Here is a 25924-nt window from a genome sequence, read left to right on the forward strand (position 1 = left end):
GAAAGTTGAAATCGAGAAATTTAGTGAGAGGAACAACTTTGGGTTATGGAGCATTAAGATGGAGGCGCTATTAATAACTTAAGGTTTGGCCGAAGCATTGGGGGGCAATGATAAATTGCCCAAATCAATGAAAGATGCCGAAAAGAATGTACTAATGAGGAAGGCGAGGAGTATAATCCTGTTGAATTTGTCGGATGAGGTGTTGATAAGAGTGGTCAAAGAGAAGGAAGCCACAGTATTGTGGGCAAAACTTAAGACCCTTTATCTGATGAATGGTTTGAACAATCGCTTATATATGCTAAAAAGGATGTTTCAATTTCGGATGGTTGAAGGCACATCCATTAGAGCCCACTTAGATGAGTTTAACAAACTCATGATGGACTTGAAGAACGTCAATGAGGCCTTGCCTGATAACAAATAAGGTATGATGTTGTTGACATCTCTACCGGATTCTTTTGAGCACTTTAAATATTCATTACTACAGGGGCGCATTATGATTACCTTAGAAGAGGTAAAGTCTACTTTGTTTTGTAAGGAGTGGCAAAAGAAGTTATGAGAAGATAACTTAATGCAAAATATGGCGCAAGGTTTAGTTATCGGGGGTAGAGACGGACGAAGAGAATTTGGAGGTAATAGATGGAAGAGCCGTTCTAAATCGAAGTCCAATGTTAGGAATCGTCGATGAGTTAAGGTGGCAGTCTGCAGGTGATGGTAATATTGTTACCGCGGCAAATGATTGTTCTAGCGATGCCGATGACGTGTTAACAGTCACCACGAGATCATTAGGTGATGATTGGATACTTGAATCTAGATGTTCTTATTCTATGACTTCTCATAGACACTAGTTTACTACCTATTAGTGCACGGAGGGTGGTAAGGTGCTTATGGGAAACGGTGCTACTTGTGAAGTAGTAGGGATCGGAATAGTTCGGATTAAGATGCACAATGGGGTGGGTGCAAACGTTGACAGGTGTAAGGCATGTATCGAAGTTGAGAAAGAACCTTACCTCGTTGAGTGCTCTTGACCAGTTACAATATCGGATTTCCGCTGAATGTGGAGTTTTAAAGGTCTCTCGAGGTGCGCTTACTGTGATACGAAGATAGACTGACTGTGGGTTGTATCTCTTCCCAGGAAAGACGGTGATTGGCTTGTCTACTAGATTCTCTAATGCTTCAGGTCAAGACACAACACAGTTATGGTATATGAGACTTGGACACATGAGTGAGAGGGAGATGATTGTTATGAGACAAAGGGGTCAACTAGGAGGCTATCAAATTGAGAAGATGAATTTCTGTGATCACTGCGACATGGGTAGTCAGTGGAGAGTGAAGTTCAATGCGGCAGTTTAGCATACCTCGGATATTGTAGACTACGTTCACTCAGACTTACGGGGACTTTCTCAAGTTTTGTCCAAGAGTGGTGCTAGGTATGTGTTGTCTTTTGTTGATGACGTTTCGAGGAAAATATGGATTTGTTTTCTTAAGCGTAGGAGCGAGGTGCTTGGCTGGTTCAAGTCATGGAAGGCGATGATCGAAAAGCAGATAGGAAGAAAGATCATGTGCCTGAGAACTGATAAAGGGTTGGAATTCTCTTATGATGAGCTTGATCAGTTTTGCTTAGAGGAAGGCATAGTGAAATACCGCATTGTTACTGATTTACCACAGCTGAACGGAGTTGCAGAACTGATGAACATAATTATATTGGAGAGAGCTCGCTATTTACTCTCCAATGCTGGATTAGATGAAGATTTTTCGGCTGAAGCCATGAATACTGCTTGTTGATTAGTGAACAGATCACCATCACCAACAATTGATTGGAAAACTCCTAAGGAAGCGTGGTCAGGTAAGTCTGCTGATTACACTGGATCGAGACTGTTTTGGTTGCCCTGCTTATGCTCGTGTGAGCGATGGCGCGTCGGAGCCGAGGGCAAGGAACTGCTTATTCCTAGGTTATGCACATAGGGTGAAGGGATACAAGCTGTGGTGCACTGAGGAAAATTCACTCGGTTTTATGTTCAGCAGAGATGTTACCTTTGACGAATCTACTCTATTTCAGAAGAAGAGTGAGGAATCAATTGGGGAAAGAGATCTGGACAGTGTTCAGAAACAGGTGGAGTTTCAGGGAGAGCTTAAACATATTCAAAGTACAGTAGGTGTGACAGTTTCTATAGAGTCGCTAGATTCCATAGCAGTTGATAGTTGTTTCGAGGTTGCAGTTGATGTAGCTTCAAGATGGTTAGTGGAAGTGAATGTGATAGAGCGACAGTTATATGCAGATATTGAAATAGATAATTTGGGTCCAGTAGAGACAGTTTTGGGTATGGAGATGTAGAGAGAGACTGTTTGAATGTTGCGAGTGACTTGGAGGAGTTACGTCTGGAAAGCTTTAAAGCATGTCAATATGCAATTGAGAATTTCTGTAAGTACCCTACTTGCTACACGTCATAAATTGTCTAGACTGTCATTGTGTACTTGGATGGAGGTTGAGCAATTATACCATGCTAGTGCTGTTGGTTGCTTGAGTTATCTCATGGATAGTACCAGGCTTGATCCATCACATGCAGTTAGGAAAATATATGTGATTAATCAAGGTATACATTGTGATGTTGTGAAGTCAATTCTCCTGATTTTGTTGGGGATGGCAGACGTTGAGGTATGTTTCAGAGGATGTAGTTTAGGTAGTGTGGCAGTAACTGGGTTTGTGAACCCAAGTCATGCGGGGAGCCTGAAAGATAGTTGATTACTGAGCAGTTATGCTTTTGCTTCTATTAGTGGTGTTGTGTTTTGGAAGATGTGGTTTAGAGACATGGTGACTACCTTAGGAGCTAAAGAGGAGGTGTGGTCTAATTACTTGATTAGTGATGTTGAGTGGTGTTCGGTAGAAGTGAGAAATATCACTGGCGTATCGAGTTCATTGGTGACCGAAATTTTTGCGTCAGATATAGCATGTCAAGAGAGAAGTGACCGTGAAGAAGGTTCTTACAGTGGTGATTCCTACGGACATGTGGACTGACTTCATTCCTCTAGACAAGTTCAAGCTTTGCTTAGGCTTGATAGACATCTGTGATGGTTGAGCGCCCGTCGGGGCGTCGGGAGAGCAGTAAAGATGATGAGCACTATGACTTGGCTTCAAACATCGAGCCAAAGCGGAGAATTGTTAAATTATGTCTTGAATTTGAACCGTTATGAAACTTGACCTGGTTGGATAAATACAAAAATAAACCTGACCCGATTAGACAAAAGAAGGGGCTTCTTTGTTTAATATTTATATGCTTATGTGGTGGGTCCAAATCAAAGGAAGCATAAGTTGTTGACTTATTGAGCGTGGGCTCCCAAGTGAGCTAGAGAAAAGAGAACAAAAGTTCAAAAAACAAATATAGGGTTTTCTAGGCTAAGCCCTAGGTTGTCCTCTTTCTAGAACAGTAGCCACCTAGAGTTCCTCGGGGTCTAGAGAAGGGAGCCACAAGAGTCTCTCTCTCCTCTTGAAGTGGCCGAGCACTTGAGTGCTTCCTTGGGAAGATGTAGCCGCACAGTAAAAGAGAAGAGAGAGGTCAGTGGGTTCTACGGGTGAGCATTGTTTGGGCGGCGCGGTTCCTAACATGGGATCGAGAACCGCCTACTAAGGACTGGTTCCGAAAAATTGAAATCGGGAACTGCCCGTTCGTTCCATAGATCCACCCGAGAACCGGATGCTGGTCCAATTCAGTTCCCGGATGGTTTTGTGAAACCAGTCCCACTAAGTTTCACGCAAATAGAGGTGACTGAGAGTGAGAGAGGGAGACGATGAATGGCTAGAGGCGCGGCCGTGAGTTGATAGGAGTTGAGAGTCGAGCTTCAAATTAGGGATTTTATAATTTTCATTTTTCTAAAAATGTTTTCTTTGTTTTGGTTGATTTTTTTTTTAAATTATATATATTTATATATTACTGGTCCAGTCCGGGTGGGTGGTTCCACGCTTAGAATCGAGAACCGAATTGGTGCTCACTGGTTATAGTAAATTAGAATCGGGAACCGGACCGGTCCTCATGAGAATCGCCGGTTCTGGGCCGATCCGGTCCGGTTTCAGGCGATCCGGGCGATTCCCGATTCCTTTGAACACCCCTAGTGGGTCCTTTCCTTCATGCGTGTGAATGGCCGCAAAGTAGCCCTCGAAAGAGCAGGAGCCACACCTTGCTTCATGCAAAGAGAATGAGCCCTTCGAGCCGCCGCACGAGGAAACGTTCCGAACAAGGAGCGTTGGACACGTGGTGAATTAGAGTTGTGAATTATTTATTTTATCCAAATGAGTTATTTATTTCTAAACTCTTGGGGTTTGGATGTAATTTAAGTGCGGGAAACACTTGAGCATTGTGAGCGATTGTAATTTGAATTTTCCAATTATTAGTAGATTATTTGCTGTGGTAATATTTCGCGTTGACTTAAATTGCAAGATCCCGAGTTAGCTTCCGCATGCGTTATATCACAACAGCCAGTATCATGAGCCTTTCCTCTATTCTATTATTGATTTTTGGCGTCTCCACTTGCTCTCTCCCCTTCTTCTGGAGAATATTTTTCCTTGACAATTATTTTGTATGATTGTTGTGAAATTCACGTGATCAATCATTGTGAATGATCTGTTCTAATTAATGATGGGTATAACCCTTGACAAATACTTTCCCTTCTTATACAAACATTTTTGCTTTCCATTTTCTTTGGAGAACGTGTTATTTCTTCTTTCTTTTTTTTGGGAGGGGGGTGGGGCGTGGGGGGTGGGGGTTTGTTTATTATATCATAAACAAGTAAACAAATAAAATTAACTTGGTTCCCACATGAATAGCCCACAAGCAACCTTAGAATGCTTCGGATTGTAGGATACTATCAATGCATCGATTCCTTTCTATCGTTAGATGATGAAGCGTCTCGCTTCAAAATTCAAAGCAATTGTTCTTCCATTGTCTCTTCTTTTTGGACGGTGGAGACATTGGCTCAGCGTAAGATGGTCGACTCGGTCTTACACAGTAACATCATCTCCACTCCAACTCTTTATTATAATCTCTCCTATGAAGCTTCGTATGTAATTCACCCACCAAAGATGCTTCCAATATTATATAATTCCTCACTCATAGGATGCCTGCATCACATTGGCGACAAATCTGTGAGTATCTTTTACCATAATTGGCACAAAGATGCCAACTGCGCTAAGCAACAATTTCAACTTTTATAGGCTTCCGAAAGAGCTTATAAATTTAGCTATTCTCAGCAAAGTCTCTGCAGAAAGGCAGCTTGGTCAATTTCCTACACTTTCCCCTAAATGGAATTCCAAGTTTTTGCCTTTCCCATCATAGTCTCCTGCATCTTCATCTTCGCTTTACTAAAATTATGTCACAAGTCCGATGTGAAAGGCCTTTCCAAGCTTCCTCCCGGTCCAAGGAAGCTCCCACTCATAGGAAACTTGCACCAGCTTCTTGGGTCACCGCCTCATCGTGCATTGCGGGACTTGGCCAAGAAATATGGGCCGTTGATGCATTTGCAGGTCGGGGAAGTTCCTCATGTGGTCATTTCTTCGGCCGAAATGGCCAAGGAGGTGATGAAGACCCACGACCTTACTTTCGCAAGTAGGCCTCCGCTCCTTTGTACCGAAGTAATGTCGTATGGATCCACCGACATTGCATTCGCGCCTTACGGTGAATACTGGAGGCAACTTAGAAAAATCTGCACTTTGGAGCTCTTGAGTGCCAAGAGGGTCCAGTCTTTTAGGCATATTAGGGAAGAAGAGATTTCGAATCTCGTCAAATGGGTCACTTCTAATGCGGGCTCTCCAATCAATCTTACTCAGAGACTATTCTCAACTAACTATGGTGCCACTTCGATTGCAGCTTTCGGGAAGAAATTCAAAGAGCAGGAGGAGTTCATCTCAATAGTCACCGAATCAGCTAGATTAGCGGCTGGCTTTGAGGTTGGGGACGTGTTCCCCTCATCAAAGTGGCTTCATGTGATTAGCGGGATGAAGCCACGATTGGAAAAGTTGCATCAGCAAGCAGACCATATTATGAACAACATCATCAGAGAAAAAAGAGAAGAAAGGGCTAAGAGAAGAGATGATGAAACGAGACATGAAGATTTGATTGATGTTCTCTTGAGGTTTGCCGATCCTGGTGGTCCTGAATTTTCCCTGACCACTGACAACATCAAAGCAGTAATACTGGTACGGAAGTTTTTCTGTTTTTCCTCGTGCTCAATTTTCCTCTGAAAAATGAAGTGCAGCTTTGCGTTTTCAAATCAGTGGGATTTTGACTTCAGAAGAAAGTCAAAGTTCGACGTGGGTGTCCTTCACTTATGGACATGATATTGATGTGAGAAGTCCATCAACAATGCTCGGCCCCAATTAAATTAGCGTGAACCTCGAAAAGATACGATCGAATATAACTTTCATGCTTGAACATGCTATTGAATAGTTCCAGACAATCTTTTCTTTGTCAATCTGAGGATTAAAATTCGAGTTATTCTAACAAAAAACGGAACACAAATTGTGCATGCAGGACATTTTCACCGCCGGGAGTGAGACTTCAGCCACACAGGTTGATTGGGCATTGGCCGAGATGATGAAGAACCCAAGAATCCTCAAAAAGGCGCAGGCCGAGGTGAGAGAGGTCTTCGACAGGAGAGGAAAAGCAGACGAGACGGGGTTGCCTGAACTAGAGTACCTGAAGTTGGTAATAAAAGAGTGTCTGAGGATGCACCCTTCTGTTCCCCTGCTGCTCCCGAGGGAATGCAGAGAGAGGTGCGAGATAAACGGGTACGAGATCCCAGTCAAGACCAAAGTGGTCGTGAATGCATGGGCGATTGGCAGAGACCCCAAGTACTGGGACAACCCCGAGGCCTTTTACCCGGAGAGGTTCAAGGACAGCCCAGTCGATTACAAAGGGACTAGCTTTGAGTACATACCATTTGGTGCAGGAAGGAGGATATGTCCAGGGATGAACTTTGGGCTTGCGAACGTGGAGCTTCCACTCGCAATGTTGCTGTACCACTTTGACTGGGAGCTTCCAGAGGGAATGAAGAGTGAAGAGCTGGACATGAGTGAGTCATTGGGTGTGACTCAGAGGAGGAAGCGTGATCTGTACCTGATTCCCAAGCCCTATCAGCCTACCTTCGCCTGTTGAGACCTTCTTTAGTAGTTATTATGAGGGTTGTTAAGGTTACAGCTGTTTGTCAGCAGTGACGTTGGGGAAGAAACATAAAGAATGCAATTATACGGTTGCGAGGGAGGAAAAGAAGGTTCATGTACTAAATAATGCATTGTAGGAGATCAATCGACTTCACAATGCCACCTGCTCCTTATTGTTTTTAGCTGCTGGTACGAAGGATTGTTAAGGTCACAATTGTTTATCATTCATTGGCCTGAGTGCTTCTGGATGAGCGACGTCTCTGCATATCTTTTACATAGAATACTCATATTTCAATAATTGGGTCTAAATTCTCATGTACATGGGATTGCTATGCATGTAAAGGCCACGGTTTCAGGTATTTACATAGAATGCTCGGTTTGAATGTCAAACCAAACATGTGGGGTTTAGCCCACCTATAAAAATAAATCAATCCTTTCAAAATCATATCCAATCAATCCCAAAACTAGACTCCCTCCAAAGACCGTCCTTTGTTTATGTTTTTTCCCTCTCTAGCATTTAGTATTTATCACATTGCTATAAAGAATATAATTGGATTGAAACAAATTCAAAATATTGGATATTTTATCAATTGGATTGAAAGGTTAAGATAAAAATAAATCTGCCAAAAAAATTAGAATATATTTTGTCATTTAGCCTATAGTTTTACATGGAAAGGTTTGTCACGCCACGTTAGTTATATTTGCTTGGCCAAAAATGCGATTATAGTTGGCTAGCTGAAACTCAAACCCAATAATCCCATTTACCTTTTCCCGCATACTAAACAATGAAAAAAAGAAAAGGCTGAATTTTCAATTTACTAATTTTGTTAATAATAGTCGGTACTTTCATGGTATGAATTTTGCTTCTTTTGCATTATAAATGCTTAGACTTATCACCAGTATAAGTACAATCTTACAAATAACAAAGTCTTTAAATGGAAATAATTTTTTTCAAAGCACAAGTTATAGAAAAAGCCCAGTTCGACTAAATTCTAAAGATACATACAGATCTTGTCCTCTCGCACAGGGTAAGATTCCATATGTAGGATGAGGGCCTAACCCCAAGAGTTACTCTAATTGAGACATCATGCTCTAATTCAAATCATTTACACCTAACACTTGACAACTTAAAGGATTTCTTGATGATTCTTGATAAAAGTACTAACATGCTCGAGTAATGTGGTCCAAACAATGTTTGGGGAATAATACTTTTACTATGGCAGCGTGTCACAATAGAAGTTTGTAACATTCTAACTATACAAATTCAAGGAAAATAGCACGGTCGTCCATTTATTCAAAAGAAGCAGCCTCATACAAACCAATATAAACTTGTTCTCATAATATATACTTATTGGATAAAATGGCAAGCTGATTAGAAGGATCAAAATTATAAAGTTCACAAAATAAAAGTTATACATTTCACTAGCTAACTAGAAAACTCAAATAACCAAATCATATCTCCCGTGACTAACCAAACTAAACTCAAGAAAAATAATTGTACATCATATACACAACTATCTCAAGCTATACGAAAAATAAAACTCCAAAAAAGTTCAACGTTGAAATTGTTCTCGTCCTACTTAATCAGTAGCTGTAAATCTGAAAAAGATTGAAAATGAATGGCATGAGCAAACCAACTTTCAATGAGTTGTAAAATTCTCTTCTAAATAAATCGAGTATGCATGGTGTATAGTATTAATCATTTCAAAATAAAATACACTTCCCAGACCCAAGTTGTCACACGCCTTAAAGACCAAAGATATATTCATATAGTTTCATATAAGTTCATATGAATTTGAAATATTTAGTTAAACAATAATATCAAAGTGGTCCCATCCGCTGACTAAGCTAATATGCTCAGTGTCAAAACTACGGCTATCCTTAATTCCTTGTGATAAGACCTACCGAGATGCCCTTTTTAGAGTAATCTTTCTCTACATCAGCTGATGGCTCGACCCAACAGGATGTCTTGAGATGGTGTTCATACTGACAACCTCGCACCAGATTCAAATCCTAGCGACAATGAACTCAAAACCACCAACTTATCCTCCAATTTTAAACTAATTTAGAAAAGCATTTCATAATTAAGTTCACAGATATAGCTTTTCATAATTCATTCCATCAAGAAGGATACATGTCATATAACATTTCTTAAATCATTTCACAGATAAATCAACTCAAACTATTTCAAGAGATGCTTTACTATGAAGAGGATGGCCCAAAGCTTGTTGAAGAACTTCTACCTTTTGCCCAGTCTATATAGTCTCTTCAAATGATGCAACCTTGTTCTCCATCTCATCGAGAGTACCCAAAACGCGACTGAGCAATTGCTCAACCATCCCAGAGCTTTCTTCCTTCGCGCTAGACTCCCCTAAGTCTTCACTTTCTTTTTTTCTGGCGACAAAGTTCCTTCCAACGGTGCCTCTTTCTTTACGTCCACTGTCTGTTTCTGCTTCCTCTTTTTGCTCATATCTCCTTCTGTTCTCTTCATCTTTTCTTCCAACAGAATCCTCACTTTCTCCTCATTCTTCTCAACTACTTTTACAACTTCTCCTTTCGAGACAATCTAGCCAACGGTTGTTAGTTGAAATTGCATCTTCCTTACAGTTTCTATTCCCACACGAACATTTGACATCTTCTCAGTTTCCAGCTCGTCAGCGTTTTCACTCCCTTTCCTCTAAAAGCCTTCACGAGACCACCATACAGGAGTTTGCGTGGCTTCTTTCGAATGGTGCAATGCATGTGCAGAAAGATAGTGTGGAGAAGGCTGAATGCAACTCCATTCAGGATTTTCCACATAACCCTGACGTAATTATGGTTTGTTGCTTCTATTGTTGCGGTTCTTATTATCAGTAGTCAATTCCTAGTTATTGTACGAGCAAATTTCCATTGATGGTTCTCATTGGAAAGAAGTTTTGGCAATTTTTTCCTAAAAGTTTGAAATAACAGATAATAATATTAATACATTAATGTGGGCCAGGGTGTGCATGTGAAGCTGAGGTTACGCGGGCCGAATAGAGAATATCATTTCTATCCTTATGATCAAGTCTTCTTTCACAATGCTTCACGAACTCTTTCACAATGCGCACAGCCCTCACGATGTCAAGTTCTACAAGCATCGGGATGAACTCAGAAATGTCGGTCCTTACAAAAGTCTCAGGGTCCTTTCTAGTCATTGTTGACACATGATTTTTAGCTCATTTTTTTTTTATATTTTCAAAAATCTCAAAATTAGGAATAGGAATCTTGGCCAAGCCTAGAAACCTATTTCTAAACCAAAAAATAATTTTTTTTTTTGCATTTTTCCTTAATTTCTTTTAGTCAAAATAAGTGAGAAAATCAAGAAAAATAGCAAATGGAATCAGAAAATTCCATAAAAATAGTCATTAGTCTTATTTTAAATCCAATTTCATGAATACATCATAAATTTTGAAAAATATCAATCATGTATATGTTTTTTCCCAAAATTGGGCAAAATCAAACCCAAATTGAACCAAAAATGCAATTAAATCTTTTCTAGTCATTTTTAAGTCATGGTGTCTTCACAACAAATGATTCTGGGACCTTGAATTTCATAATAGTCGGTCCAATTGCACAATTTGACATAAAAATAAAAAATCCCCAAAATTTAATTGAAAATTAAGAATTTTGAACTCAAATTGGGAATCGTGCCCAATATGAAATTGTCGATCCATGAGACCATCATTTCTAGGGTTAATCAGATATGGGTAATTCAATTTTGGCATCAATTTTGCCTAATCAGGTCATTAGGACATCAAATTGAATAAAACCATATTAACACGAATACAAAAATGTGAATCTTGGACACAATTATAACAAAAATTAGGGAAAATCATATATTTGGGGTTCAAAATATGATGGGGAATTCAATTTCGGGGTTTAATTTTGAAAATTAGGTCAAAATTGAGTTTAATTTGCGAATTTAGATCAACCCGGGTCTGCCGGGTCGATCGGGTCAACCCGACCTGACCCGGGTTGTTCATCTCCCTTAATCGACACACCAGACCACACTAAACCCAGAAAAAAAACCATTTCAAGCCCGCAACTTCGCCGATCTTTTCCGGCTAATTTGGCACGTGAAAATCGACTGGGCCAGCTGGAAAATCTCCAGCTGGCACCAGTGAACCAATTGGAAATCGGTTCTAACCGAATTTGGGCGGGAATTTTGATCAACAAAAACCAAGAAAAAACTGAACATTGAAGGGGAGGTGTTCGACGAATCCAGAGAGAGAAAGGAGAGAGAAGCAGAGAGAAAAAGTGCAAAGTTTAGAGAGAGAATAGGGAGTTGAGGTCCCCTGATCGAGTGTCCGGCGCCGACGAACAAGACGGCGCCGGCGAATCGATCATTCAAGGTAGACTTCCTCCTCTGTTGATCGGTGCCAGAGCTGATCATGAAGCTCTGAAACTCGGTCTCATTCGGCGTTGTCCCGACGTTTTTCGACGAAGCCAAAATAGCCAGATTGAAGTCCAAGTGATGAAGAACAGCTCCATAGGTTCCGATTAGCCCGAGAACTCCGATTTGTCATCGAACGAAGCAGGTAAAAATCAATCCCAATCACGGTTTTCTAAAAAAATTCCCGGAATTGAGTTTTATACACATGTGATTTTGTTAATGATTTTTTCGCATTTTGATGTTTAAAACATGTTTCTGATCCCATTTTGTCTGTTTGATTGCATTTGGATCATTAAAAATGCACAAAACGAGTCGGTCAACCATTAAAACCTCCCCGCCGGAATTCGAGTGCCCTCGCCGGAGCATTGTCGTGGCCGTAGGGCCATTCAAGTCAGTCTTTCTTGATCCTTGTTTGGTGTTTTGTTAGTGATTAGGATCGAATTAGATGGCTAGGGCGTTGTATGTTGTGGTTCTAAGGTTCGGTTAGTCGGTTTAGGTTAGTAGCAAATTGGCATTTTCTGACGATATTTTCGCCGATCGGTGGCGGTCCAATGGCCAATCAATTGGTTTAGTTTGATAGATTGTGATATGAACCTGATCCAGAACCAAAAAATTGATCGAAAAGGGTATCGGAAGGTCGCCGGCGGTGGGCTCAAAGTCACGGCCTTGAAAACATCTAATACAAAATTGTGCACACCAACTGTACAACCGAATGCCTCAATGGGTACAGGATGAAACGGCGCCGTTTCAGGCGTCGTGCCTGCCGGAGAAGGCGACTGGCGCCGGCGACCCCCGGTTTGGTCAAGCCGAACCGGGTTGAACCGGGTCGGTTCGGCTCTTTTCCCGGCGGGAAATTTAAAAAAATAATAAAAAAAATCTAAAAAATTCATAAAAAATTTTCATTAAAAAAATGAAAAAATATAAAAAATCAGAAAAATCTAAAAATTTGAGAAATTCGAAAAATTTCATAAAAAATTCACAGAAAAAATAAAAAAATTTAGAAAATTCAAAAATTTTCAAAAAATTCATAAAAATTCAGAAAATTTAGAAAATACAAATAAAAAATGTAAAAAATTTAGAAAATCAATAAAAAATTGAAAAATTGAAAAATTCATAAAAATTTTCAGAAAATCATAAAAATCAATTCTCGGTTAATGAAATTTCCAAAAAAAAAGAAAATCAAAAAATCAAAAATTTCAAAATTTTTTTAAAAATTCACAGAACGGTCCAAAAACACCGTGGCCAACCATAAAAAGTGAGATTTGAATTTTTTGAAGTGCCCAAGTGGCATTTTTAGAAAATCCCAAATTCAGGGGTTATAACCCCTAAAAAACCCTAAAATCCTAAAAAATGTAAATCATGAAATGAATAAGCTTCTAGAGCTTCATTAGGGTTTGGATGTTTTGATTGATTTTCATTTTTAGAGACCATTTAGGATTGATTGATCTGATTGACATTGATTGTACATTTAATACTTATTTGGTTTTTCCTGCGATTAGAATGGATAGAATTAGTGAGTAAGCCTCAGAAATTCGCATGACACGTTAGACATCGTATCGTTCTTAGGTACCGAAAGGACGTTAGGGATCTCGATTCGGGATCAATAACGTAATCAAGTCCCCGTACTCAGAATCTCTGGTTCATAGAATCGTGATATTTTTCCCGTACCTCGATTAGGTTTCTAGTCTACCTACCAATAATGACTAGTGGCAACTCCAAAATCACAAACCTAGACTAAATAGGAAATTACCTTCCACTGTCACGTGAGGTATGGTCTGGGAGAGACCCTTACACGGAAATACCTCAGTAGCGCGCAAATCCCGAAAGCCCCAAAAAGCGCGGTGCGACAGGCTTGGCGACTCCACTGGGGATTCTCCTTTTCTAAGTGGACTTAGGCCTAGATAGAACGATATGCTTGTGTTTTGTGCTTGCAAGGATCCCAAGTACGTCCCGCTAACGATAATGTTAAATGGTTTTGTAGGTGGATGGTATAAGGGGTGTAGTCTTTGCTAACCTTTGTTTTGCAGGATGGTGTTCGGATTGAATGTGTTTTGAATGAATTTTAGAAGTGCTGTTTGGTTATTAATTGCTATGCATGTCTTTAAAATTGTTTTAGCACTACACCATTAGCACACACCACCCGTGGCCCAACCCCGGCTACATTTAGGATTACCCTTAGGAGGTATGTGTTTAGGCGAAACTATGGGCCGATTGCTCATGGGATCGTTTAAATACAATACCGATCACCGAGGTGGAATAATATTTCATTACTTTGGGCCGATTGCCCATTGGAATGGAATCCCTTGTCCATTAAGGTGATGACCTTGAGCCTTTAGCATATCCTATCCTTTTAGGCGTCAAAACTTCACCGGTTGCATTCACTTGTCTTTGTGGTTGGTATACCTAAAACCAAACAAAAATGTCATGGTAAGTAAGTATCGTTCCATTCCATTCTTTTACAATTATGTATGTTTTTTTTTTTGCACTTTTTCAAAAAAAATGCCTAAATGACATTTAATGCTTGGTCTAAATGCTCTTTCATTTTAGAATGCATGATTAGGGCGTCATACTCAATTTGACCATTCTTTCATTTTTAAATGAAATGTATAGGTCCATGGCGGATTTCCCATGTAATTCAAATGCTTATTCGTTCATTTCAATGTATTCGAAGTTGTAAACCATAGTTTAGGACTTTATGGTCTAAATGGAGTATGATAGAATGGGCATTTACATCACACATTGAATTTGTCCATAATCTCAACTATATGCTCTTTTAAGGTTTAAACAGACTCAAAATGACATTTGCATTACTTTCGAGGCATGCAAGTGTATTTAATCTCCGTCTTACCTTAAAAGGACATATAAGTGAAATGGAGGCATTAAAATCAATCGGTAATCCATGGTGAATAATAATCACTTTCTTTTACATGCTTTAGATTGAAATGGGGAAACTATACATACAAGTCATTCCTATTCCAAGGAAGGAGCTTTTGGCATGGTGGGTAAACATGACAAAGGACAACAAAGCATACGAAAGGGAAAGGCTCAGGTATTTGTTCAAGCTCATCAACCTAGAGTACCAAGTGAGTCTAATCCAAGCATTATCCCATTTCTGGGAAGTTACCACTGCCACATTTCAATTGGGCAAGCACGAGATGGTACCTACACTAGAAAAATATAAGGCAACCATTGGGATTGATTTCGAGTCAAGAACCGTTGAGCCCCCAGTTGGATTGAAACCCACAAGTGTTATAGCTGAATTTTTAAACTTGAAGACCCCTCAAGTGGAAAAGTTGATCAAATCGAATACCGGGAGATTTCCTCTATCTTACTTGGTGGACAATTACTCCAAATTGCCGAAAAAAACGGGAAACCCTTCCGCGAGGGTTTTTATTCTAGCCTTCTTCGGATTCGTTTTATTCCCCGCATCAAGGACGGGATTAAATCCTCTCGTTGCGGTAATTGCTAGGCAAGTTTGCCTAAAATGGGACTTCTCCGATATGCTCTTAGCGGAGACCATCATTTCATTGAATAAATACCAAAATCAGCAAAAAGGTGTACTTCAAGCTTCAGCGGGGTTACTTTCTGTGTGGTTTATTTCCCATATTCGACTTTGGAAACGTTATATGCGCATTCGAGAGATCAACTCATCTACTAACCCTATTGAGAAGTATTTGAAACTCCAAGACAAAATGCCAAAGTACTCTTTTCATGAGTGGGCAAACTTCATTAGAGCATTAACTCTCGACCAGCTTCAATGGAGGATTCAATGGCCGAAGATAACGAAAGCTCAAATTACTACCCAAGACGGTAATTTGGTGCCTTTGCTTAGATTGAGCGGTGGAACTGCTTATTGCCCACTAAGAGTCATACGACAATTCGGAATGGTTCAACAAATTCCACCTATTTGGCATCCTGAAAAGTTCACATTTGAGATACCACAAGAACCTATACCGGAAAAGAAAAGTAAAGAGCTGCGAACAAGGGTCGATGGGATCGTGAATTCCTTGAAGAGATCAACCAAGCAAATAGTATAATGGCCTGAAGATTTGGAAGGAGAAATGAAGCTCTTTTTGGCGTCCAACAAGTATATAAGGTGGTTGAAGGCTAAGTGACTAATTGACGTCGAACCCTATGTACCTTTGAGTGTTACTACTCATTCTGATGAGCCGTACATCATAGAGTACATTGTGCCAAGCACGCTAGGTGTAGAGCCGTATGTTCCAGAGGAGGTTATAATCGATGTGGAAGAATGGGAGACACGAGTCAAGGAGTATGAAGAAGCTGAAGCTACCTTAGCTAGCAAGAAGCCTAGACTTGTTTAAGCTAGTGTTCTCATATTTTGATGAATAGCATTGTAATAAAAATTTTCAAAATTGAAACAAATGCTTAATGAACAATTGCTTAATGAAGTTTCAAAATATTTTTTTGTAAAGAATCACCATGGATTACAATTCTTTGAATTGTATGATTCCTTGAGAAAGACATTGATGAAGAATTTTATACAAAGCTAAGGCTTGTATGAAATTTCTTACCCTTGACAATCTCATGTAACCATACAATTAAAAGAATGTAGGGTTTCATGATCATTTTACTATGCTGATATCGAGTTTTTGTTGGTAAAACAGGTTGTTTAGCAACGGAAGGTAAAAGACCTCGAACTCGCCTACAAGTTAGAATGGCGGAAGAATAAACCTGTGCTCAACTAGCTAAAGTCGAGAATCAAATGACCCAAATGGTTGCAATGATGGTAGAAATGAAGGCTTTTATTCTCACATCTCGAGGATCTTATCTAACTACTCCAAATGTGGCGACTTCAAACGCTACCGAAACACCGATTGAAGACCCAGTCAGAAATAAAGAATCGGTTCAAGAAAATCCTCCAAAGACTACGCCTGAGATGGTAAATTTGGAAGGGGATGATCAAATCAAGAAGACATCCAAAACAAAGGATGAAGAAGAGGCCAAGAGATTGGTCAAAATTGAAGAATGCTTAGCAAGTCAAGGATATGAGCTTCAAAGATTCGACAAGTTCTCGCCGTATACAAAGGTGGTTGGAACCAGAGTTCGTGAGCAAGTATGATGGCATTGGTTGTCCCAAAAGCCATTTGAAGTATCATCTCCGTAAGATGGCAAGATATTCAGACAACACGCCACTTCTTATAAGCACATTTCAAGATAGTTTGAGAGGGGCGGCCCTCGCATGGTACACAGCCCTCAACATAGAAGCCTTCACTGAATGGGATCATTTAATGGGAGAATTTCTTCGTCAGTATAAGTTTAATGTTGAAGTACTCCCAACTAAAGAGGATCTCATCAGAACCGAGAAACGGAAGAATGAAGGGTTCAGAGCCTATGCTCAGAGATGGAAAAATGTTGCCTCACAAGTAAAGCCCGCCATAAGTGAAGACGAGCTCATTGAGCTCTTTCTAAAATCATTGCCAACTGAGTATTATGACAAGCTTCATGTATCAGGCTATCAAACATTCGCCATATTGGTAAAGGTTGGTGAGAGAATTGAATGGGGGTTGAAAGAGAAGAAGGCTCAAGAAACAGCAATACTAAGGCCTTACCCCGGGAAAAAAGACAAAGAACCCATCTGAGAAGTGGCTATGATGTCAAGCCCAAGTACTCATCAAGTATCATTTCCGAAGCAATCAAATATCGCTTGGAAAAACCCAAGGCAATTCGAGCCAAATAAAAGGCCCGTGAGGCAATACACACCGTTGCCCCGACCTTTGTCAAAGCTATTACCAATGCTTCTAGAAAGGCATTTGGTGGCCAAGGAAGTACCGAGAGACAATCCTACGAGATTTTCTTGGTACGATGAATCAAAAACCTGCACCTATCATATGGGAGAAATGGGCAAAAGTATGCCACAAGTGCCATAACTTGTATACGGCGATCACTTTGGTGCCATAACTTTTTTTCGGATCACTTTGGTGCCAAGTCGGAGGAAAATCGATTACTTTAGTGACTCAGGCCAAAATTCCGGCCAAAATGCTGACATGGCATTTATATTTAAAAAAAATGGTCTGACTTGTACATGGTGGAAAATACGTGGCTTTTTTTTCGAATTTTTTAATTTTTCGAAAAATAATAATAATTAACATAATTAAAAAAAAACAAAAAAAGGTGTTGCAGCAGCGGCGAGGGAGCCCTCGCCGCTGCTGCCGCCAAGCCACCACCGCCGGGAAGGGCCAGCGGTGGTGGGCGCAGAGTGGTCGGCGAGGGTCGCCGGCCTTTGGCCCGGGCCTGGCGACCTTCGCCTCGCCCGGCGAGGGCCGGATCCGCGGCGAGGCGAGACTTCGCCGTCGCACGGGTCGCGACGGCGAGGCCCCTTCTCGTCTTCGCTAGGCGAGGTCGCGCCTCGCCGTCGCGACCCGGGCGACGGCGAGGTCGACCTCGCCTTCGCTAGGCGAGCGGGACCTCGCCCTCGCTTGGGTCGCGACGGCGAGGTCTCGCCTCGCCCAACGAAGGCGAGCCGACCTCGTCATCGCACGGGTCGCGACGGCGAGGCGCGGCCTCGCCTTCGCCGGCAGGCGGCGAGACCTCGCCGTCGTGACCCGAGGCGACGGCGCGGCTCGCGCTTGGGCGGCGAGACCTCGCCGTCGCGACCCGAGCGACGGCGAGGTCTCGCCTCGCCGGATCCGGCCCTCGCCGGGCGAGGCGAGGGTTGTCGGGCCCCGGCCAGGGGCCGGCGACCCTCGCCGACCACTGCGTCAACCACCGCCGGCCCTTCCCAACGGTGGTGGCTTGGCGGCAGCAGCGGTGAGGGCTCCCTCGCCGCTGCTGCAGGGCTTTTTTTTTAAAAAAAAATATTAAAGTAATTAATTAATTAAATATAATATAATATTTTTAAAAAATACACGTCAGCGGGCTAAACGGCGTCGTTTTTTATTTTTAATGCTAACTGGACCTCTCCGGCGAGCCGTATCAGCGCCACATTGGATTTCCGGCGAGCCACGTCAGCATTGGCACTAAAATGATCGATTTTCAAAAAAGTTGACACCAAAGTGATCCGAAAAAAAGTTATGGCACCAAAGTAATCGCCGTACACAAGTTATGGCACTTGTGGTGTACTTTTGCCTAGAGAAATGGGACATGATGTAGATAATTGTCCCACTCTAAAGTACAAGGTTCAACGGCTCATTGACAAGAAGATATTGAATTTCCAAGAGCCCGAGCCAAATGTACATCAGAATCCTCTTCCTGAGCACAATACAGTAAATATGATCAAGGATGAAGAAACAGTGGTCGAGTCTGACGATGAAGATGAATATGAAATCAAGATTAAAACTTCTCGATTAGGAGATGCCCGCTTTCATGAAGAAGCACTCCTAAAAGGTGAGATTGTAGATAACTTGGGAGAAGACTCCGAAAAATATAACTTTCAAGTGAAATATACCCGACCGCCATGGGCATTCAAAGATGAAGTAATTGTGCCTGATGGTTGGGGTGGCATGGATGATGAAACTAGCCATGAGGAGAAAGCCCTACCTAAGAAGGAAATGCTCCAAGATAAAATAGATAAGGATGAAAAGGAGAAAGAAAATGTCCGACAAGGTGAAAGACGTTTCACCCAGAAGTCATCTGTTGAAGGCGAAACCATAGACTTACTCGGTCAAGACAGAGGTAAATACAATTGCCGTATCAAATACACACCACCACCATGGGCATTCAAAAATGAAGACATTGTACCGGACGGATGGGGTGGCATGGATGAGGTCCCGATCAGTCAACTAAATCTCGAGGAGAATGAAGATTTGGAAGAGAAAAAGAAGAAAAAGACTTGCCGAGGTGATAGGCGATTTGTTCGAAAAGCACGAAGATAAGGTGAAGTTGTTGATTTTCTAGGTCAAGATAACGGTCGGTATAATTACCGTGTCAAATATACACCCCCTCCATGGGCATTCAAGAATGAAATAATCACACCTGATGGCTGGGGTGGAATGGATGCTGACGAAGCCAATAGAAGCATGGTATCCATGATTACACCATTTCTAATCAAGCTTGATGAGGTAGATAAATATAAGGAAAAAGAAGGTTTCTGTCACACCAATCACTATCCAACTTCCCATTGATCAGCTAAGGATCAAAGAAGAAGAAACACAGCCTGTGATTATCAATCTCCCTCCAAAAGAAAAGTTTGATACTAAGTGTGTGCCTTGGGATTACTCCCCCAAAGAAGTCGATGCCATAACCCGATTAGGGAGATGTAATGTTCCGAAAGAAGGTGAGCACGAAAAGAAAGGAGTAACCGAAGAAGATGTCAAACAATTACTTTCACTCATGAAGACAAGTGAATTTGAGGTAATTGAACAGTTAAGAAAGATGCCGGCACAGATTTCTCTGTTGGATCTCTTCAAGACTTCAGAAAGCCACAAAATTGTGCTTATGAAGCTTCTCAATGAGGTACACGTCTCGGAGACGATTAATGAAGTACAATTGGAAGACTTTGTTGGTACTACTATGTTGGCAACCCATTATGAAGCTTCATTACGGGTACTATGTTGGCACGTCTCGGAGACGATTAATGAAGTACAAGTGATATAGATGTAATCGCATTTTTCAATTCAATAAAAGTGGTCAAATGTTTTATCAAGGACATGTAGAAACAAAACCAAACCTATGATGAACATTATCCTCATTCGTGAGGCTTTGGGTTTCTATATTGCTCCTCATTGCGAAAATGATTTTAAGAGCAAGGAGGTCTGCTGATATGAGGACTAGCTCTGTCTTTATGTTCTTTCAAAACAAATTTTAAAATGAATTTCTAAAAGGTTTTTCCATAGGACCGCGTGCATTACTTACTTTATATGAAATTACTAATCATGTTTGTTACCAAGAAGATCACTTGCGATATTGAAGTGGATAATGAGGATGAGGAATGGGTCAGAAGGGAATGGATCCGTCATGAAGAATCAAAGCCACTCACGTTAGAGAAAATAATCACTATTAATCTGGGCGACAAAGAGAATCCCAAAGAGGTTAAGATTGGAGAAAGTCTTCCCTCAGCCGAAGCAGAAAAGATCACAGATTTGCTCAAGAAATATCAAGATATATTCGCATAGTCTTATGCTGACATGCCAGGCCTTAATCCAAGCATAGTTGAACATGCTTTGCCAATTGATCCAAGTATTCCACCAAAGAAGCAAAAACTGAGGCGAACGAAGCCAGACTTGACAAAGAAAATAGAAGAAGAAGTGATGAAATTGCTCAAAGTCGGTTTCATCGAAGTAGTACTATATCCAGAATGGGTTGCCAACATAGTACCCGTAATGAAGAAAGATGGTCGAGTACGGGTGTACGTTGATTATCGCGACCTAAATAAAGCAAGCCCTAAGGATGATTTCTCGCTTCCACATATTGATGTATTAGTGGATAGCATTACTGGGTTCGAAACATTTTCATTTATGGATGGTTTCTCAGGATATAATCAAATCCTCATGAAGAAAGAGGATAAGGCGAAAACGTCCTTCATAACAACATGGGGGACATTTTGTTATAAGGTGATGCCTTTCGGTTTGAAAAATGCTGGTGCAACATATCAAAGGGCAATGGTAACTTTGTTTCATGACATGATGCACAAAGAAATCGAGGTATATGTGGACGACATGATTGCAAAATCCAAACAAGGAGAAGATCATGTTGAGGTGCTTCGCAAATTGTTCGAAAGACTTAGAAAGTACAAGTTACAATTGAACCCCAACAAGTGTGTATTTGGGGCAAAATCTGGCAAACTGCTAGGATTTGTGGTCAGTAGTAGGGGTATCGAAATAGATCCTTCCAAGATCAAGGCAATATACGACTTAAAGACTCCTTCTACAGTAAAAGAAGTGAGAAGCTTGTCGGGGCGATTAAATTACATTGCTCATTTCATCTATCAGCTTTTTGAAATTGCTAAACCATTCTTCAAACAGTTGAAGAAAAATGCCAAAGTAAAGTGGGATGCGGAATGTCAATAAGCCTTTGACAAGATCAAAGAATATCCGGTATGCCCACCAGTGCTGGTACCACCAATTTCTGGAGTTCCGCTGATCTTATATTTGACAATTCACTATGAGTCGTTAGGAGCAGTGCTTGTACAAAGAAGACCAAATGATGGCAAAGAACAAGCCATTTATTACTTGAGTAAGAAGTTCACAATATCATAAGTGAATTACCCAGCAGTCGAGAAGACATGTGTTGCATTGATTTGGGTATTACACAGACTAAGACAATACACCCTTCATCACCAAATTTTGCTAGTGACTGAGAACGATCCGATCAAGTACCTTCTTGAGAAATCCTCCTTGGTTGGGAAATTGGCAAAGTAGCAAGTCTTATTATCTGAATTCGACATCAGAAGTTCACCCCAAAAGTCAGTCAAAGGACGGACAATAGCAGACATGTTAGCAAAAAATTTGCAGAATATTGCCAGTCCTGAAGAACAACTTGATGATCATATATTGACACTGGTCGACGATAAATGGATCATGTATTTTGATGGTGCAACCTACTTATCTGGATCAAGAACTGGGGCAGTATTGATCTCCCCAAAAGGCCAACACTATCCGATATTTGCGAAATTGGTATTTCCATGCACCAATAACGTCACTGAATACGAGGCATACATTATTGGCTTACAATTAGCCCTTTCAATGAAGGTAAAAAGGTTGCAAGTATATGGAGATTCTATGCTCATCATATTGCAAACAACTGGTGAATGGCAAACTCGAGATGCCAAGCTAATTCTTTATCACAGATATTTAGAAGAGATGATAGAAAGTTTCGAAGAAGTAACATTCGATTATCTCCCAAGAACTCAGAATCATTTTGCAGATGGTTTGACAACTTTGTCATCCTTACTACAAGCTGAAGATGGTATGGATATAAAACCATTGAGAATCAATATTCTTAAACAACCAGCTCATTGCATGATGGTTCAGGCAGAATTTGACAATGAACCATGGTATCATGACATCAAAAGATATCTTCAATCAAGAGAATTCCCTGAAAAAAGCCAATCAGGTGATAGGAAGTTTATAAGGAAGATAGCCAATAAATTCTTCCTCAGTTGTCAAATCCTCTACAAGAAATCATTTGATTCAACCCTACTAAGATGTGTAGATGCTACAGAAGCTGAACAGATCATGAAAGAAATTCATGAGGGTGAATGTGGGCCGCACATGAATGGACATCTTCTAACCCGAAAGATTATGAGGTTGGGATACTATTGGATGACAATGGAATTAGATTACATCTAACACGTGAGATGTTGTCATCAATGTCAAGTTTATGGAGACAAAATCAATGCATCGCCAAATGAGCTACAGCAAAATGTCCGAGCCATGGCCATTTTCAATGTGGGGGCATTGATATGATTGGTCCAATCAACCCGAAGGCCTCAAATGGGCACCAATTTATCCTAGTCGCTATTGACTATTTCACTAAATGGATTGAAGCAAACTCCTACACGAATGTTACTGCCAAGAATGTTGCAAGATTCATCAGGTGAGACATCATTGCTAGGTATGGAGTTCCAGAAGCAATAATTATGGATAATGGCTCAAATCTAAACAACAAGATTGTAAATGATTTACTCGAGCACTTCCACATCCGACATTTGAACTCATCTCCATATCGTCCACAAATGAATGGAGCAGTTGAAGCAGCAAATAAGAATATCAAGAAGATACTTGCCAAGATAGCCGAAAATTATCGTGATTGGCACGAAAGGTTACCGTATGCTCTGATGGCATACTGAACTTCAATTCGAACATCAACTAGAGCAACCCCATTTTCCTTTGTTTATGGAATGGAAGCAGTGCTACCTATTGAAGCAGAAATTCCTTCATTAAGGATAATATCCCAATTGAAGCTTTCAGAAGCTGAGTGGATTCAACAAAGATATGAACAACTCAACATGATCGATGAAAAGAGATTAAGAGCTATATGCCATGGGCAAGCCTATCAGAGAAGAGTGGCTAAATCCTTTAATCGAAAAGTGAAACCGAGGAATTTCAACACAAAGAATTTAGTAGCGAAGAAAGTCATCTTCAATAATTCAGATCCTCATGGAAAATTCACTCCAAATTTTGAGGGTCCATACATTGTCAAGAAAGTTCTTCCTAGAGGAGCATTGATTCTTGTAGATATGGCAGGAACAGAATTGGCCTATCTTGTAAATGCAGATGCTGTCAAGATTTTCTACCCATGAAATGAAGACAAACATTCAAGAAAAGATTCGGGTCACTTTAGAATGTGTATATCGCGTGTATTATGCATACCATGCATTTCATGAACATATTTATCTGTTTTGCAGAAGAAAGCAAAAAGAATTCGAACCAGTGGATGATTTCAGAATTCCCAATGAAGTTATCAAATAATAGAGGGAAGTATCACTTCCAATTCTATTTTCCATTGATATCCTCTAATGTGCTTTCCTTTTTATCATCCCCAGGGAAACAAAGAAAAGGGAGCAACAAAAGAAGAATCCCCAATGGAACTAAAGTAAAAGCATGCAAACAAGAGGGATCTTGGTAAGTTGATCAAACAAGTATCCCTAAATCGTGAGGGCATGTGTTAAAGAAGTTGCATTTTAAGAGAAAAACGAACTTCTTTTTCCCCAAGCGGAATGACACTAAATTGAACAAAACAAAATAGATTGTTTTGAAAAGGAAAATACCTCAGAAATGTTTCAAATCAAAAGTTTTGAAACACGCTGTCTTTGAAAATGCACTAAGCATCAAAATTCCCTAAAAGGGATAATTTGACAAAAGGCTTTGAAAAAATTTCATAGAAAAAATTTGGATCAAAACGAATGAAAAGACCTTCAAATGATGAAAGGTAAGCCATATCCACACACGTCCCTTATACACTCAAAGTCAAAATGTAGAGGTGAGTGAGAAAAAATCATCCGAAGGAAATAAGGGATGTTCGCAATGATTACATGGATTGAAATGATGAAAGGCAGTCATTTCACTATCCCAAACATATGCTTATCCCTTGCAAACCAAATTTGAGCCAAAACAATAAAGAAGTTTTCCAAAACAACCTTGTTAAGAACCACCCCACATCGGGGCAAATAAGGAGATTTGCAATTGATAGCTATGGAGAATAGGATCAAGAAAGATTCTATTGCATACTCTCGCATCAATCTTTCCGTGATAACTTCATATGAAGTCATATGGAAGCTCAAGACATCCCAAGAGGAAGAAGAGCATTTCATTTCTTATACCCAAATACCTTACCTTTAACAAAGCCCAATTGAGCCTGAATATCCATTTCAAAACCCTAAATTGGTGATCATCTCTTCACACTGGAGCATGAGCATATGATCCACTTTTAGATAAGAAACAAAAGGGCATGACACAGAGTCCTTAGAATTCAAAAAGGTCAAAGACAAAAGAGTCTAGGGCATGAAAAAACAGTGTTCCCGGTAAAAGCAAGGCCAAATGCCCGAGAAAAATGAGAAAGAAAAAGAGAGTTCGAAATGACAAAAAAAGTCATGACAAAGCAAAGTCAAAATCATGAGAGATCATAGATCACAACAAGTGAGAATGAGCAAAGGAAAAGAGATTGTAATGAAAAAAGAAAAAGGTGGTGATGCCAAGAAGATCATCGATTTCATAAAAACCTTGAATTCAAACAAATGAGCCTTTTGAGCCAACTCAATACCAATAATACAACCTCTCCCTAAAGACTCTTCAGATTGGGATGTTGAGAGTAGAAACATGACTTTATGACAAGAAGTCATCACTCAAAGAAGTATATGTAATAATATCTTGTCTTATCCTTGAGGTTCTTAACTTGTAAACCCGAAGTCAGATATAATGAAATCGTTTTTCTTGGCCTCAGAATGCTTATCCTTTGAATAGCCATTGACCAAGTCAATATTACAACCTTTTGAAAGACCTTATCGGATCAATTGGATTGTATACATTGCGAACATCTCCAAACACCTAAGGATTGGTTAAGAGAGATAAAATTAAGGGATATCAGACAAGTCTCCTTCCAATCAAATAATGAAAAGATCAAGTTCATAGATTGAAACAAATCCTTTCTAATGAAGGTCTTTCAAACGATCATTTCAAGCATTTCTTGAAAGATTGTAAGCATTTTGTTCAAATAATTCCTCGAAAAGGAAATTTGATTGTCTAAAATGCATTAATGCAAATAATACATGTTTCCAGACCAATTTTCAAAAGTTTTTGGTCAACTTAAAACTAAATTTTCAAACAGTTTGTGGTAAGCTAAGAAAAAAAACCACGCTTCAAACAGTTTTGATTAATTTCAAAACCACTTTTCAAAATAGTTTTTGGTCAACTAAAAAATCATACAAAGGTTAGTGAAACCTCAAAATCACATAACTCACAGTC

The 25924-nt window shown here is 40.2% G+C and overlaps 1 protein-coding gene and 1 pseudogene across 1 annotated transcript; both read left to right on the top strand.

Moving 5' to 3' along the window:
• The first annotated feature begins 5290 nt into the window (after window positions 1–5290).
• LOC115689391 (cytochrome P450 71D11-like) lies at window positions 5291–7142 on the top strand. Its single transcript, XM_030615410.2, has 2 exons — window positions 5291–6184; window positions 6519–7142. Exons 1-2 carry the CDS (start codon window positions 5291–5293, stop codon window positions 7140–7142), a joined length of 1518 nt encoding a protein of 505 aa, XP_030471270.1.
• Window positions 7143–10115: 2973 nt separating this feature from the next.
• The window catches only part of LOC115689380 (uncharacterized), a 32920-nt pseudogene continuing 17111 nt past the window's right edge, over window positions 10116–25924 (top strand).

Source organism: Syzygium oleosum, unplaced genomic scaffold, assembly GCF_021117445.2.
Source record: "Syzygium oleosum isolate NSW1041296 unplaced genomic scaffold, Sole_v2.1 Sole_v2.22, whole genome shotgun sequence".
NCBI classification, from domain to species: domain Eukaryota; kingdom Viridiplantae; phylum Streptophyta; class Magnoliopsida; order Myrtales; family Myrtaceae; genus Syzygium; species Syzygium oleosum.